The 17,891-nt window shown below is 38.1% G+C and overlaps 1 protein-coding gene across 2 annotated transcripts in view; it reads left to right on the forward strand.

Moving 5' to 3' along the window:
- The window catches only part of LOC136255729 (uncharacterized), a 172,953-nt gene that overhangs the window by 89,560 nt on the left and 65,502 nt on the right, over nt 1-17,891 (forward strand). For both annotated transcript variants that reach the window (XM_066048564.1, XM_066048565.1), the window contains 3 exons: nt 4,804-5,121; nt 5,700-5,888; nt 16,826-17,155. In XM_066048564.1, the coding sequence (XP_065904636.1) occupies nt 4,804-5,121; nt 5,700-5,888; nt 16,826-17,155 (837 nt within the window). The remainder of the gene's footprint in view (nt 1-4,803; nt 5,122-5,699; nt 5,889-16,825; nt 17,156-17,891) is intronic.

Raw genomic sequence — 17,891 nt, forward strand, 5'->3', positions numbered from 1 at the left:
TTTGACTGTCAGAATATTTGACATAAACAGAGGATGTGTTACAACAAGGTTTTTAGATATGTGTCTAACTTCAGCATCTGACACTGAGGCTCTTTTCTCTAAAATCGATGAAACAATGCAGAGACATGATCTGGATTGGAGCAGATGTGTTGCTTTTGGTGTTGACAACACAAGTGTGAATATGGGCAAGCACAATTCCATTAAAACAAGGGTACAGAAAAAAAATCCAGCAGTGTATTTCATGGGCTGCCCATGTCACATGGTGCACAATACAGCCATTAAAGCTGCCGGATCTTTTGAGTCAATCATTGGCTTTGATGTAGAAGACATGATGGTTGATTTGTTCTACTGGTTTGACAAAAGCACTAAAAGAAAAAATAAACTAAATGAATATTGTACTTTTTGTGACACACAATACCATGAAATAGTGAAGCATGTATCTACATGTTGGCTTAGCCTAGAACGTGCTATTGAACGAGCTTTGAAACAGTATGTTGCACTTTGTTCACACTTTCAATCATTGGATGAATCCCAAGCACGATTTCAGCGCCTCAAAACCTTGTTTGAAGATCCACTAACTGAAGTTTACCTGTTGTTTTACCATTCAGTTTTGCCGATCTTCACCTCATTAAACAAATTTTTACAGAGAGAAACTCCTTGCATTCACTTGATCAGTGATAAATTGGAGGGATTTATCTCCAATATTCTAGGAAGGTTTCTGACTATTGCAGCTATCAAAAAAGCTAAACATGACAATAAACTTTTAGAAATTGACTTTCGGAACCCTGATAATCTTCTTTCACACAAGGACATGGGCATTGGGTTCCTCACAAGAGATAAACTGAGACAGATGTTGGAAACTGGTCTCATCAGTGAGTACAAATTTAAGACCTTTTACCGAGCAGCTATTATGTTTTTTACAACAACAATTCAATATGCTTTGAATACTTATCCATTTAAGGATGAGTTGCTACTGCACTGTAAATGTGTTGATTTTGAAAAGCGTGAAAGTGCCAGATTTTCTTCCATCGAATATTTATTTATAGATATCCACATTTGGAGTCTTTTAGAGATCCACAGGTGATTGATACAATACAGCAGCAATTCATCTCATACCAGCTGTTGGAAGACAGTGATATACCACCTAAGGTGTGGGAAGAGGCCACCGTCAAAGTGGATGATGATACTAGTTACATAAGAGTTGATGTCATTTGGAACTACATTTTCAAGATCACAGTTACCGGTTCCACAGAGCTGAAATTCTCTAAGCTGAAAACTGTTATTCAGTCAGTTCTGGTGATTCCAAATTCCAATGCTGCTGAGGAAAGGGTCTTCAGCTTGATACGAAAAAACAAAACTCCTTTTCGTCCCAGTTTGGGCCTTGAGGGTACTCTTTCTTCAATAGTTGGCATCAAACTTGGCATTGATGATCCCTGTGAGAGGTATGAGCCAAGTAAACAGGTGCTCAAAGATGCAAAGAAGGTAACTTGGGAATACAACAAAGCCCACCCTTCAAAACAACCAACATCATAGCTAAACTCTTACAGAACATTATTACAATTCTTTTAATTTTACTTACCTGAACAATGTACACATTATCACACAGCTTACACAGTTACCATAACACGTGTCACACTTGTCATTTTGTAGATATTTTAAATAATGATCACCAACACTTATAATAAAGCACACCGGCACGTGATTATAGAGTTTAAATTACGTAGAAGAGAGGGAAATTAAAGGTGTTACTGTGAATGTGTATCGTGTAATGCAGCAGCAAGCAAGTCAACAAACCAAGGTGGTGAATCTGTCTTCGCATTGAACCAGTACACAGCGATTGAAGCTCGTGTTAAATTTTACTCGTCCGCCCAGACAGTCCTTGTCGCTTGTGTCAGGAAATTGTAGACCCCCTGTAATGTATTGGCAGAGCCGAGAAGTGGAGTACACGACAGAAGTTGATTGAAAAGTGATAATCATGATGGACGATTCCTGGTTCAGGTTGTGGCGTCACTTGTCATGGTACCGCACAATTTGTATACTGTAGTGTCGATAGAGTAGTGGAATAAGCTGCACAAACAGCAGTATAGGTTAGATAGTTGTAGCTATCATCAAATACATACACTTTTTTAAAATGCTGTGTGTGTGCATGCCCAAATAAATTGGGCATTGTTTAGAACCCTCATGAATGTGGGTTCTGTGTTGAAATGGCTGCGTGGTTAGGTGGCTTCTTAGTTAACCAGGTAGTGTCTCCAGCATTTTCAAGTGGTCCACTTGGCAGCTCTGCAATAGTAGTCCGCTTAGTATAATGATGTAGGGGAGGCCAGACATATGGTATTTGGCATTTACTTAAGTTATGTGTTGATGGTGTAGTGTGGTAAACAAGCCAACCCCAAAGTAAAGGGAAGCAATAAAACCCGGAATAACGGAACAGCGGAGTAAGCGAAAATTACATTCTTAATATTTTACTACTATATATACAGTCTATAGCATTTATACAATACTCACCTCGTAGCAATTCCACAGAGAATCACTAAGGCGATCCTCAGGGCGATCTTTAAATAGAACTAGCACAAAACTAACCACTCTAGAATAATCTAACTAAGCTAAAATACTTTCTAATACACTTTACTACAAAATCGCTACAACACTATAAGTTCTTTCTGCTACAGCTACTTATACCAGCCATCACACACGAGCAACTGCCCGAATTTATTAGTGATAACATTCCATCCTAAGAAATCTTCTCTGAAATAATCTACTTTGGCTAACCTGTTAGTTATCCATCGCCAAACAAGCTTAATGTAAATTCAAAAGGTTAAGTGCTGTATTTAGCTGATATCACTTTGTGCAGCTTGATTCTGATAAATTCGGGCAGTTACTCGTGTGTGATGGCTGGTACAAGTAGCTGTAGCAGAAAGAACTTATAGTGTTGTAGCGATTTTGTAGTAAAGTGTATTAGAAAGTATTTTAGCTTAGTTAGATTATTCTAGAGTGGTTAGTTTTGTGCTAGTTCTATTTAAAGATCGCCCTGAGGATCGCCTTAGTGATTCTCTGTGGAATTGCTACGAGGTGAGTATTGTATAAATGCTATAGACTGTATATATAGTAGTAAAATATTAAGAATCTAATTTTCGCTGTTCCGTTATTCCGTATTCCGGGTTTTATTGCTTCCCCAAAGTAAAGTGGTAGGTTTTAAGGTTTCTATGTAGTGCCAGCCACTTGTCTCAACTGTAAAGCAGTAGCAAAGTGATGTTAGATACCCACTGGAGGTTATTTAGTAGGTTGACAACCCAAGGGCACGGTTTGGTCACCGAGGTGTGGCATTGATTAGTGACTGAGGTGCAGCCGAGGTTGTTAATTAATTCCCGCCGAGGTGCCAAACCAAGCACAAGGGTTTCAATCTACTAATAAACGACAGTGGGTATCTAACTTATTTAGAAAACAGCTCTTAACCAGCACTGACAATAGAAGCACAGAGTCACACAAGGTAAGGCCCTTTTTAGCATGTTTGAGTGTGCCACCGGCTCAGTGGCCAGTTTAGTGTTGTTTTAGCAGCTGAAATTTAGTTCCAAGGCTTGTTTACTAGCTAATACTAAGAAGCGACAAGCTGGCCACAAAGCGAGAAGCTTTATAACAACTGGCCACAAAGTGACAACCTTTTTATTACAACCTCGATTACAACCTTGATTATAACGCGACAAGCTTTATTACAACTGGCCACAAATCGAAGCAACAAGCTTACTAAAACTGACCACGAAACAACAAGCTTTATCAACTGGCCACGAAGCGACAAACTTTATGACAACTGGCCATGAAGCAACAATGTTTATTACAACTGTCCACGAAGCAACAAAAGTTGCAAACAGGTGCAATAGCACAACTGAAGTGCGTTGATGGTCTAATAGCGACAGTGCTGACCAGCAGATGAATGCAAATGTGTTTGCTGTAAATTCGGTAATACCACTAGTTTCACTGATGGCTAGCTACTTGTGAATGTGGAACATTGTTGGAGTAGCTATAATATTCATCAAGCAGCTGGCTCATTCGCTTTGACAGCTAGGCTAAGCTTGGTCAAGTGCTGGTATGGCCGATGAAGGTAAAAACCCTAATCTCACTAACTAACCATACAACCACTAATTAAATCAGTGACATAGAAAACTCTTTGAAGTTTTTTATTTATTTATTAAGGCTTTGTAGCACAAGTGTTGAAGGTCTGCAGGACACCTGGTCCTACAGCCTGTTTAGTTGTTACAGAAAGTATGTTGAAAAGGTGGAGAAAGGAGAGGAAAAATCCATAACTGGACCTGGGCAGCCTCGAACCTGCAGCCATCCGATTAACGCTCGAAGTGTTACTGAATTTACCATAACAGTCTCACGTGACAACAGGTCTCTAAATGAAACTTAGAGCCCTAACTTCAGGTCTTTAGTGTATAAATAACCTCATTAAATGTGTCAACATCAAAGAGAATTATTCATGCTCCTTTCTAAATACGTTCAAAACCTGATAAACAAGAATAGCTTTTGCTTGTGGTATACTTCCATCTTAAATTGAAACTTACAATGAAGAGTATGTGTATGTTTGTCTTGCAAATTTTACGGTTAGTTCTATATCGTGATATATGTTATCATTGTGGCATAAACCTTGGTGATATATGATATAGAGTTTTTCTATATTGTGGCAGCACTACTGATCTGTAAGTAAACCAAACAATTTTATGTGCTTTATGATATGGATATTATATATTATTGTTACCCCATAAAATTGGTGTTATCACTGTGTTAACTAATGTTGTGTTGATTTAGTTCCTCAACTATCAGTTGTCATATCACAATCAGTTAACGGATCTGTTAGTGGACTAGACCACACTCTCACCTGTACAGTCATGGTAGTTAATGGAGTTCAATCTAATCTTGTGATGATCAGTTGGACTGGAGGTAGTTTATTATCTTCTTTACCACGAGTCACTATATCTGATCAAAATAATGTTGGGGTAGTGTACACAAGGACAGTTACATTCTCATCACTACTCAATGGTGATGGTGGACAATATACTTGCTCTGCATCAGTAACTGGCTTTGATGAGGCTAACAGCTCAAGTAGTATGACAGTTGTAGTAAATGGTATGTGTAAACATCAGGTAGTACCTGGTATGTAGATATGCAAGCATCTATAATAACACATGTTTTAGAGAAAAATCAGTGAGACAAGCCAAAGCTAATAATGAAGCCTACACTAATAAATTATACAAATATCTTTGTTTGTGACATCTGTAGCCCATAATTACATGATTTATTCAATGTTACAGTATTGTTGTCATTTCTTCATCTTCTTGGTAAAACTATATCAACATATTTGTAAAATTATCACAAACACATTTTTAAGCTAATGTACATGCACGCTATAGTCTTGAAATTGTAATGTAATTAACTTCCATTCTGGGATTTAAGTTTAAGTTGTTGTTTTTAACTTTGATGTAGGTCTTTGGTGGGACAGAAAGCCTATAAGTACAGGGAGTCAAAGTCTTGGCCTTAAAATGGACCATACCCATGGCTAACTGACACCATAAATTAAAAGCTTCTCAACTTAAAATTTGGAAGGGGTGTGAGAACTATACAAGTTTTTGTGAGACAGTGGTATATGGCTAGTGAGAAAATTATCGCATGTGCATAATTCTGTAACTGCACACATTCTTTGTTAGCTCAATGTATGGTGCTTACTGATCCTGCTAACGGAATGATTACTTGTACACTTGGTGGTGATGGAGTTCCTAGTACTGGAGATACTTGTACTATCATGTGTATTGGTGTGGTGATGACAGATGGTAGTAGAACTAGGACCTGTGGAAGTGATGGGAACTGGAGTAGTACTACACTTGAATGTGGATCAGGTAACATAATAAATGTGCCATTACTATTAATTAGATAATGTAAAAGAGCCTGCATTTTATAACCAAAGTATTTGTGTGTATTTGTAAACATGTTTTCCTGTGCCCACACGAGCAAACAATTTTGTGCTAAAGGCAGCCAGTGTATGAGAAAGGAAGGATATAAAATATCTGTATAAACTTCTGTGTATTTATATAAGCTTTGCTCTAAGGCAGTTTTAATTTGCAATACGTACAGCAATTTATTAAGGTGGCACTGAACTGATTAAGTCCAGCAGCTAATTTGTTTCAACCCATGCACTTAATGAGCTATTTTCGAGTGGCCCAAAACTTTGCTAGTATACAACTCAATCTACACCTAAAAAGCTGTTGTGATAGTCTGTGATGCTTAAGTTAGCATACAAAATTTCGTGAAATAACACACCTTCAATTTTTGCCTATAAAACTCTGAATTTTTAAGCCGATTTTTTAAATAACTCAGCTAATGGAAAACCTAGCGCTAAGCCACTTCAGTTCCAAACATTTCTCACCTTGTAGAACAATTTTACACTTTCCTTTTCACTGATAACAACATGGAAAGTAGTGAAAATGCACACCTGTGGACTACAACATTGGTTAACAACTCCATCAAACCCGAAGTGTGAAAAATCGAAGGTAGTATCGTAGAGTATCACTTATCCAATGCCTATACCAAATTTTGATGGTCTGTGGTGTGTTATTTAGCGAGAAAGGAAATGGTGTGGCTAGTCAGGGCGCAGTCCATATAACAGTAATCACGCAATGGCAGCTGGTGCCATTTGCCAGTGAATTAACCAAAGTTGTAACAAGCTAATAGTTTTAAATTGTGAATAACGTTGGTTGTATCAACAAAAGTAGCTGGTCAGTCTGACAGAGCAGTCCACTGAGATGCTTCACCATGGTGTATGAATTTCCGCATTTGTTCATGCATTACCACAAACATGCTGTACAATTAACTTTGTGCAGCTGCCCTTAATCAGTTCAGTGCCACCTTAATTGTATTTTGTAGTTCATTAATTATTTTGTAATTCATTAATGGTTGCCATTGTTATGTGACAAGATTTAGCATGGCATGAGGAATACGCATGGCTACCCAAAGTAGTCAGTGCTCAGTGTGAACAGTTTAACTGTTATTATTAAAATATATACCCCCAAGTATGCACACTCCACATCATAACACTACTGCTCTACAAAACTACTCCTCATGTGCACAACAGGGTATAATTATGCAAACACAAAAATGGAAATTGTCACAATAAAAAGACCTAAATACACCAACCAGGTAAGGAAAAGGTTTATAATTTACAATGCACAAGTCTATGAGTCACCAGTATTAAAGTCTTATTGCACAGCTCGAGACAAAGCATCCACAATAATGTTGTCTCCCTTTAATGTGCTAAATTTCCAGATTGTACTCCTGAAGTGCCAGACTCCAAAGAAGCAAATGTTGGTTGTTATTCTTCATGCAGTGAATGATACCAAAGGGTTGTGATGTGTAGACCTTGGCAGGTACACTACTGGAGCTGACATAGCATCGAAATGCTGGAGTGAAAGCAATAGAGCTAGTGTTTCTTTTTCACTAGTACAGTGGTTTTGTTGATGGTAGTTCAGCTTCTGAGAAATAGTAGCACAGTAGACAATCCACCCCTTGTATACCTTCCTGGATCAGCACGGCCCCAATACCAACATCACAAGTATCAACAAAAAGCTTAAATGGTTTATGAAAATCAGGTGCCATTAATACTAGTCTGGTTTGGAGAGCAAAATAAGCTGTATCTTATCAAATGAGTTCTGGCATACTGAAGCCCACCTACGTAAATGGTACCTTTCTTTACAAGGCAGTGAGCAGTTCTGCTATTGTGGAGAAGTTGCGACAAAATTGTCTATAGTACCCGGCCATGCCTAAGTAGCGCATTGGGTCTAAGGTAACAGGAAATTAATTTTGGTGTTAGCTTCCACCTTTGCTGCAACAGGGGATGCCAGTCCTTATCCACTACATGTCCAAGAAACTCCACATGGCTATGGCAGAATTCACTCTTCACCAAATTTATTGTCGGCCTTGCATCCATTAATTGGCTCAGAAATTCTCAGAGCTGTTTCACGATAGCATCCTCAATGTATGCTTGACAACCATTTAGTCCACTCACCACACGATTAATCATCCATTGAAAGGTTGCGAGTGCATTCTTCATCCTGAAGGGCATCACTGTATATCGGTACAAGTCATATGGGGTCACAAAAGTGGTCTCCAGTTGCCAATAACCCTTCAAAAGATCAAACTTACTAACATATTCGACCTGTCCAATCAAGTCTCCTGGCAGCAACATCAACACTCTGTTACCACTCTTAAATACCCTTTGCAAAGCCTTTAGGTCATACCACTTCTTCATCTTAGACTGAGTTAAAGTGCTTCTAAGCAAGGTCATTGCAACCTATGTCTTATGTCCGATACCCTGGGCAACACCATCTCAGGTCGGTCATTGGACAGCCAAATCTCCTTCAGAAGTTTCAGTGACCCCTATGGTTGTGCCCAAAGATAAATTCAAAAAGGTTAATCCCTAAAGATAACACCCTTATCCCAGTCCTTACCTTCCTAAAAGCAGTAAGCACACATCATACTTTTGAAAGTCTGATGAAATTTTTCTAGGGCTCCCTGTGACTTGACTTCACCTCCTTAATACCTAACTGGATTATAGCTTCCTGAAACACATGGGACATGAAGTTGATTCCTTGGTTCAACTGGATGACTTTTGAGAGACCGACTAGAGTGAAAAACTTGATCAAGGCTTTAATGAATTTGAAGCCTCAATGTTCCTTAGGGGGATAGCCTCAGGGAACCAAGCGGAGGCACACATCATTGTAAAAAGATACCGATTACCCTCCTTGGTCCACGGCAGGGGACCTACATATGTAGCCAATGATTACGATAGAGAAAATGTTTCTGGTTTAGTTTCCCAACCATTTGACATGTGTGACAGGTATGGACAAAAATGTTGTACATCTTTCTTTATAGTTGGATGGCTTAGTGAATAAAATATCATTATTGAACAGACAAAAATGCCAAAATTTTGCATAGCACTATTTTATCAATTATATGTATTGATGTAATCATGTAACTTTTATACATCAGAAACAGAAGGGGGTGTGGTCCGCCACAATACTTGCAAAGATTTTCATTATTGTTAACTACAACAGTCACCCTGCTTATAATTTTAAAACTGTTAGGTAAACCATACAAAAGTTTGATTTGCTGCTTGTAACAGTTAATTATTTAACACTGCCTCATGATCAGGTCATGGAGTATTAGTCCAAGAAAAGTTTGTTGTAATGATAAAATTAACCATGTGCTGCAACTTGCAGCATCTGGGAGCTGGTTGCTCAAAATCCAGTGCAGTGCTCACCAAGTACATTGTAGCAGTGTGTTTGTGTGGTAGTATTCTCTCCATGTATATATTAACTCTACTACCAAACAGATATAAGTGGACTACTATATAACATTATTGTCATATCAGCTGTCAAGAATAATCTGAACAAAACAGCCAAACTGTGAAAAAAGGTGTGGCCTTAAAAAGCCTGGCTGAAAAAAGTTGTGAAATCAATCAAAGGTGGCAGCCAACAAATGGCTGCAGTGATGTTACTAACTAATAAATTTTAACAATGCATACAGCCATTATTAAAATTTATTAGCAATGACATCATTGCAGCCATTTGTTAGTTGCCACCTTTGATTTCACAACTTTTTTCACCTAGGCTTTTTAAAGCTGCACCGTTTTTCACAGCTTGGCTGTTTTGTGCAGATATCACTTCTTTTTGTATTGCAAGTTCCAAAGCCAGCCTATAGTTGGCCTTGATAATTCCTTTTAGTTTTCTTCTCTTTATTACAGGAATCATTGATGGCTGTGTGGCTATATGAAGAACTGAAATAGGACAGGTTTTGAAGCATGTATACCCCCCAATGATAGCTTGGCAGATTCAACTCAAATTAGGAATGTGATATGCCGAGGAAGCTACCGTTCAAGCACTATAGAGCTACAAATGCATGATTTTTTTTTTGATTTTTTTTATTCCTAGAGTTACCAGCTCCCCTTGCCACCACCCCTAGCACTAAAGATGTTAAAAGAGCTAGACAAATACTAAGATCAATTTTAAATCAATGAATGAGCTGGAGTCATCTGACCCTCAGCTAGTGCAAGGTCAAGTGCTCCTAGTGAAAGTAGACAGCCCTGATGTGATCTAGCTCCTCTCAAACATATAACAGTGGAGCATAACCATAACATCACAGAGCTATATGACAACTCCTTCTGAAGAGAGACAAGGAAAGCAATTCTTCTGTAAAATACAGAGCAGCATGACCTGTACCACCCCTTAATGTTGAAAATTCAAGTAGGATAAAAGAACCCATATCTAAACCCTAATACGTTGTTTGTACTTCCATTGTTTCTTATGTTCAAAACGTCGCTAAAGTGAGGATACTTGGGTACAACAATATGAAGGTGCATTTGGCATTAATAGTATTAAACACTTTGTTTTCAAAAAAATGCCTTTTGGTGTTTACCTCCTCTGAATCTTGAAGCTGAAACGTCTACACGAGCACCATCCTCATAATTAGCTGTTTCCAGCATATCGAAGACTCACTTGTAAGAGGCTGCAACTTGAACAGATAATGGCATTTTCTGGTTCCATAAAATGAGTGTGTCGCCTACCCACACTGGCTGTACTTGGCTGCTATTTTCATAATTTTTGTAGTACTGTAATAGAACACACATTTTTCTGAGCACTCCAATACGACGCATATAGAATTTCCCTGATAGATCTACAAATTATCATTCTAGTGTACTAAACCAGAACTTTCATTTATAAGGTAGAAAGTGAGTGAGGTGATCAACTGACAGCAGTGGCAGAGTAGTTAAGGGCTTGGGTGTATAGGTGTGAAGGTCCCTGATTTGAGCCCCAGAGAATTTTTTTCAACATTTTTTGCACAGGTTTTTTACTTCTTAGTGACTGTTTTATTAGAGTATCTCAGTTGTACTTTTTCACATGTTTGGTTTTGCTTTATATCTCCTTAGCTGATACTCTTAGTACTTTCAAACCACAAAAGGATTGCACTACTTCATGTACAGACCAACTTTCAAGTCATTCTGTCAAGCGGATTATCCTGTTGGCTTGACATCAAATCGCTTTTGGAACTTTCAAAATTGTGCACAATTATGTTATTCTTAGTTTGATCTGTATGAACACTAGGCTATAAATGTCCTGCATTATGCTCTTACTGCCCTCCACATTTGAAGTCAATCAACTAAAGCACACACAACTTATTACAATTTTTCTAAAGTGTGCGAAAAGAATTTTTACATAAGAAGATTAAGAAGAAAACTACAAAGAAAATAAAACGAACTTCAAAGGCACAATGGCTGGGTGGATTCAGTTCAAATTTGGAATAGGAGGTACCCTGCCCCGGGGAAGTTTCTATAGCAAAACTGGTTGGTTTTCGTCCAGGCACACTATTGAGCTACGAATGCATGAAAACAGCATTTTCTTGGTTCCTGCAAAATTTGTCTGTTGCATATCCGCACTAGCTGTACTTGGCCGCACAACACAGTACTGATGGGATTCTATAAATTCTGCATGATGTTGTGTCACAATCAGATAGTGCATGCATGGAATAGCTACTGGTAAAGTTTGTGATCTTGATTACCCCATGCTAAAAGCAACCCTAATACATATAATATCGAACTCCACTCGCTATAATTCAACAAGCACACTAACTGCCATAATCAGGAGTTCATCGAATCCTGTGGACAAGGGATTAGTACACTACCAATAGTACTGGCAAAATTCAAGCATGGCATCCAATGTTACTATGTATGTAATTGGTTACACTATTCTTATGTGTAACAGCGATACACTGAATGGGCTGCTACTCCATCGTCTTGTGTGAAGGTAGCAAAGCTGCTTCAATAGGAAGATCGCTAAGTCAAAGGTAAAGCTTGAGCATATTGATTTTGCGTAATTAGTGACTGTAGAAAGACTGTCCTGCTAAGCCTGTACTACTATTCCTCTGCCATGCCATTGCACATTGTTTCCATAGCTTCGCTTCATCACAGCAGAAACATGACATACTCGAGCATGCACCTCCACATAATATCCTAATTTTGAAATTTTGAAAGTTACTTATCATAGTACATTTGTATTTCACTCTTTATGAGGTTACATGCTCCATGCGCTCCTACCATAATATAGGCATCTACATATAAGAACCTCTTTTTCTTCTTCTTCAATCTTTGCACTAATATATGTACTGCCAATCTGGTGTCAGCCTCTTTGTGGTTGCAATATGGGATTATACAGTTGTTATTATTCACAATTTCACATATGTTACAGTCTTGCCAGTCAGACTGTGTTTTGTCACTTGATTGAACCTACTGTTTTCTCTGAATGAATAAAATCTGGTGGTACATAATTAAAACACATGGTAGTGTGTCGTGTGGCCCAAGAAGCCAGTGCGCCACACCGTGAGTATATTGACAGGAAGTAAGAAAATGTGATTTTCACATAGGTACCTCCATGATCCCTTATCCGATTGCAACCAAATTTGTTACAGAAGTGCCCGTCAGGTAGGGGAGTCTACATACCAAATTTGAAGAAAATCACCCCAGCCATTTCCGAGATACGAGCAGCCAATGTTCTGTTTTAATTTCTTCGTTTTTGCCTCTTCCCCTTCTTCTTTATTCCGCTCACTTTGCAAAGTCCACCATAAAACACAAATGCATACTCCAATCAGGCTGAAATTTGGCACACTTAAAGGGCTCGTTAAAGTGAATCTCGATACCAAGGAAATCACGGGTTATGACCAATTATTCTCTTATAAAAAGATCTAACTTCTGTCACGCCCATAGGATAAACCCCTTGAATAAATGAGTTGAAAATTGCTGTAACTGTTGTGGGAGTGCCTTTTTGTGGTTTGAATCAAATCGAGATAAAGACCATGGAGATAGGACACAAAACCCAACCTGTGTCACAATTGCTTGATTGAGTTTTACAAATAAAAAAAACTTAGTTTTACGTCTGCCAGGCAAACCGTCTAGAAAAGTGAGCTGAAAACCAGCATTTGGATGGAATAATCATCATAGAAAGTCCTTGCAGTAGTATAGAAGAACCGGAGTAAAGGTCACTGAGTTATAATGTGAAAGTATAACAAATGCGTGAACAAGATACTCTAATAGTACAGTCACCCTATTAGATAATTTAGTTTATATACAGCTCAAATTACTTACATAGTTTAAAAAGCTAGTTCATTGTGTTGTATTAGTTAATGGTTTTCATTCATTTGATGCTGTTTGTGTTATCCTTGTATAACAAACAAGGAAAAAGCACAGGAAAAGTAGTGATATCCATAGGTAAACTGCATGGATGCTGCCTGGATTGAGAGTTCAGTAAAAAAAACAGCAAGTCACACTGTCAAGAGTCCAACTATTATTAGTAACCCAGCAAGGAGTTCAGCTACAAACAAGTCACCATGTCGAGTGTTCAGCTGCAAACAAATCACCCTGTAGAGAAATCAGCTAGAAACAAGTTACCTGTTGAGAGTTCACCAACAAACATGTTACCCAGTGGAGAGTTCAGCTACAAACAAACCATCATGTAGAGAGATCAAGTTACCTGTAGAGTTCAGCTACAAACAGGTCACCCAGTAGAGAAATCAGCTGTCAGCTAGTCACCCAGTAGATAGTTCAGTTACAAACAAACCACCCTGTGGAGAGTTCTGCTACAAACAAGACCACCAGTGGAGAGTTCACCTACTAAAAGTCCCTTCAGCTATAAACAAATATTCTTGTAGAAAATCAACTACAAGCAAGTCATCCAAGAGAGAATTTGACTACAAACAAGTCACCTGTAGAGAGTTCAGCTACAAACAAGCCACCCTGTAGAGAGTTCAACTACAAAAAAAAGTGACTCCATAGGGCATTCAGCTGTAAACAAATAATCCTATGAAAAATTCAGCTACAAGTAAGTCACCCAAGAGAGAATTCAGCTACAAACAAGTCACCTGTAGAGAGTTCAGCTACAATAAGTCACCTTCAGCTATGAAAAGTCACACTATAAAGCACTCAGCAGAAAGTTCAGCTGCAAATAAGTCGCCTAGTAAAAAATTCAGCTACAAACAAGACACCCTATAGAGAATTCAGCTAGAAACAAGTCACCTGTAGAGAGTTCGGCTTCAAACAGGTCACCCTGTAGAAAGTTCAGGTACAAACAAGTCACTGTGTAGAGAGTTCAGCTACAAGCTACTCACCCAGTAGAGAGTTTAGCTACAAATAAGTCACTCTGTGGAGAGTTCAGCTACAAACAAAGCACTCTGTAGAAAGTTTAGCTACAAAAAGTCACCCTGTAGAGAGTTGAGCTACAAACAAATTGCCCTGTAAAGAGTTCAGCTGCCAACAAGCCACTGGTAGAGAGTTCAGCTGCAAGTAAATCACCCTGTAGAGAGTTCAACTACGAGTTACATGTAGTTATTCAATAATCTGTTGTAAACTATATATAATCAGCATCAAGCCAAATTAAAGTTACCACAAACACAGGTGTATTATCTCTCTGTTTACATTTGACCTACTTTGTATTATGCACCTTTAATCAATCAAACAGTACAGTAGTCAGTAGTGCTGTTTAAGTAGGGATCACCCCCACGTGTTAAAGGAAACAAATGTTGGTCTGTAAATGACAACTTCCTACTTCAATTTCTACCATATGACTAAAGATGTATAGCTATAGGCAGGCTTAAGTAACAGTTGGAACATGGGCACAAGTGATTTGCCTGATATTTACACAGAAGCACAAGGGCCACAGTCCTGTGTGTATATCAAGGAATCACTCTTGCCCATGTTACAACTAATGTATTCCATTTGGGTGACTCAACTGCAAGTGTGGGAAACTACAGGCATGTTTTCCTAGTGTGTTTATGTTGAGTTTCAATCATGGATAGCCTTACGTAATAATACAGTAGTGGTCAAAAAAAATTTCCCTTGCTTAGCATTGTAAAAAACACAACGCAATTGATTCACTTAGAGATTGTCCTGGAGAAAGCAAACAGAATGCAAATACTTCGCTAGCAAAAAGGAGCATACTGTAGTAAAAACCTCCATCAAACTACAACAGTACAATGTAGGATAAGCCATTGATAATAACAGCTGCTGTGTATACGATTTAGTTAATACTCGAAGATTATTATGATTATTGTTGTAACATAGCTATAATCTGTCTAATGGCAAGCGAACAGTGTTTACAACAAAAACTATGCCTAGCTTGTACTCTATCCGATGGCTACCTTAGTTTATATAGCTGTTTCTAACACATGTGTGTCTATTTCTTGTTATCCAGCTAGACAACCAACACTTACTTTGCCAGCAGCAGCGAAGGGAAGAAGAGTTGCATCCAACTGGCTAACCTACCAGCCAAAGACAAAACTCTTCATTCTTATGTAGCTAGAAATATTCATTTAATGTTCTATATTATACTAACATCAGTATGAGGAAGTTCATTTTATGTAGCCGAGTAGCGGCTTTGCCACAACACTTCACTTCACAAAACTCTTACTATTTAAACCCCCATGGTCATGCCCATTTAGTGATTTGGGCTCGGACTTACGCTCTCACAGCCACTGGTTAGTTTAATGAGTTTGTATTTCATGTAACTCATGGCAGCTTTCATGAGTATATCCTCCTTGACAACTAACTTAACTGCCTTGTAGACTTTTGAGCCCAGTCACAGCCGGTCAGTGAACAAATCGCTTATTAAACTTTCAATAAATATGCCATGCAAATTATTCCATCATGTTTGGGTGTGTGCTTGTGGTAGTTTTCAGTCCAGTTCCTACTCAGTAGGTTCTCCTGGCTGATCACCATAGGCGCTGTTGATGAATCTAAATTGTAGAAATGTACAAATACAAGAAGATAGCTATATGATTGCTAATCTGATACATAGACCGTCACGCTGTTGAATCCTGTGTTTTGTTGATTTATCACCAGCCTTTCTTCAACGTTCCGTAAACTGGTAAGCCTAAAAACGCACTAAAAACCTGAACACAGATGCAACACAGCAAGGAATGCAAACGCACCACTTAGCGAATGTAATGTAAACACAGAACAACCCAACGCAAATGTAACGGGAACTTTTTTGACCACTACTGTAATGACAAGGCATTACTGAGGTTGAACGTTAGTACAACAGCATAAGCATGCAGAAAGCTTCAATTGTGGGTGTGCAAATAAGCACAGAAAATCAAAATGTGAACCTATACCGACGTTTTAAGTGCACTTAAGTACTTACTGTAATAACCTAAAGTTGCTATGCATACACCAGGTACCTATTATCAATCAAAACATCAATATAAACTAACTCTTCTTTCAATAAAACAGTGAACTACCTTGTTGCCAAATTCATAGCTTAACTTTGATTATTCACTAAACTACACGCCACAATTGATCCCATTAACTGTCACTATATTATAGCAAAGGAGATAACAAAGTTTCATCAAAAGAATCTGATGATTTCTGGGAATTCCTGGAATGTATTAATGAGAAATGAACGTAAAATATCAAAAATATCTCCCTCCTAGGGAGGATATTTTTCCTCCATTTCTCAGTAATGTATTCCTGAGCATTAGTAATAGTGCTATATGGCATTTTTTCACTTTATCTTCCTTTTGAAGTGAGATGTGAAGGTGGTATATTGTGCATGTACGTATGAGTATTCAGGGTGCCAATAGGATCCATTTAATGTCCCTGAAAGAATTATTTTCTGTCTCTGTTTGTTATAAGTACAATGTAAGTGATTTATCCTCAGCATGATAAACTTTAGTAACCACCTAAATAGGAAATTAAGTCAACCTGTTTAAGCATCATTCATATCTTTTTATCTGTTTGCAGTTCCTATAGTCACCATAGTCAGTATTCCAGCTGGTACACTAGTTAATGAATCTACTAACACTTTTGACTATCCCATATTGAGTAGTGTCACTCTGACATGTAATGTGACATTAAGTGATGGGTCACCAGTTACGGTGACCAACTACCAGTGGGACACTACTGGATGTTATGCTAATATTCGTAATGAAAGAAGATGTTTTCCTACTGGTCAGACAACACAAAGTGTAACTGGTAATAATCTACTTGCAGAGGATGCTGGTACCATCACTTGTACTGTAACCATTGATGGTGATGACTATACCAGTGGACCATTAACACTTCGTATATCAGGTATACACTAGTAGAAGTGTAATTGCAATTATTTACATAATGGTCATATTTTTGTCTGTTGATACACATGTCTCACATACATACAGCCAGGCAGATACATAGAAGAATCTTAAGTGCCACACCTTGCTATGCACTACATATTGTTGTGTTACAGACATGCAGTGATGTAGTAGATTGTCTTATATATGATGCATATTATGGTGTAGTTATATCTCAATCTATTCCAAAACAGCAAAAAGGTGCAACCTTCAGGGTGAAAAGTAAAGGTGGTGACCAAGAAATGGCTGCAATGATGTTAATACTGATCACTTTTAATGAAGTAAAGAATTCAGCTATGTTACAAATGGTGATAGCAAAGTTGTCAACAACAGACGTGTACAGTTAGACTCCATTACAAGTTCGGGAAAGGGCTGCAATAGACAATGTATTTTTATGGCTTCCCATAGGAAGTATTATCCATGAGTTATTACATGTTTTTGAGGAACCAGCTCAATGCGTACATACTATACCTCGTGGTTAACCTTGCTCATCACACCTTGCTCATATTCCACATACTACCTTTTAATTAAGAAACCCCTTTATAAAAATGCTATACCTGACATTGGATGCTATTACCCCTTAAATGCTGATGATACTATGCTGTTCTTATCATTAGACATTTAGGCTTACTATTACTTTCCCTGCACATTAAAGAATCTAGATTGACGAGTGCCATAGGTGCATCCACTTATTAAAA

The sequence above is a fragment of the Dysidea avara genome, chromosome 5, assembly GCF_963678975.1.
Source record: "Dysidea avara chromosome 5, odDysAvar1.4, whole genome shotgun sequence".
Lineage (NCBI taxonomy): Eukaryota > Metazoa > Porifera > Demospongiae > Dictyoceratida > Dysideidae > Dysidea > Dysidea avara.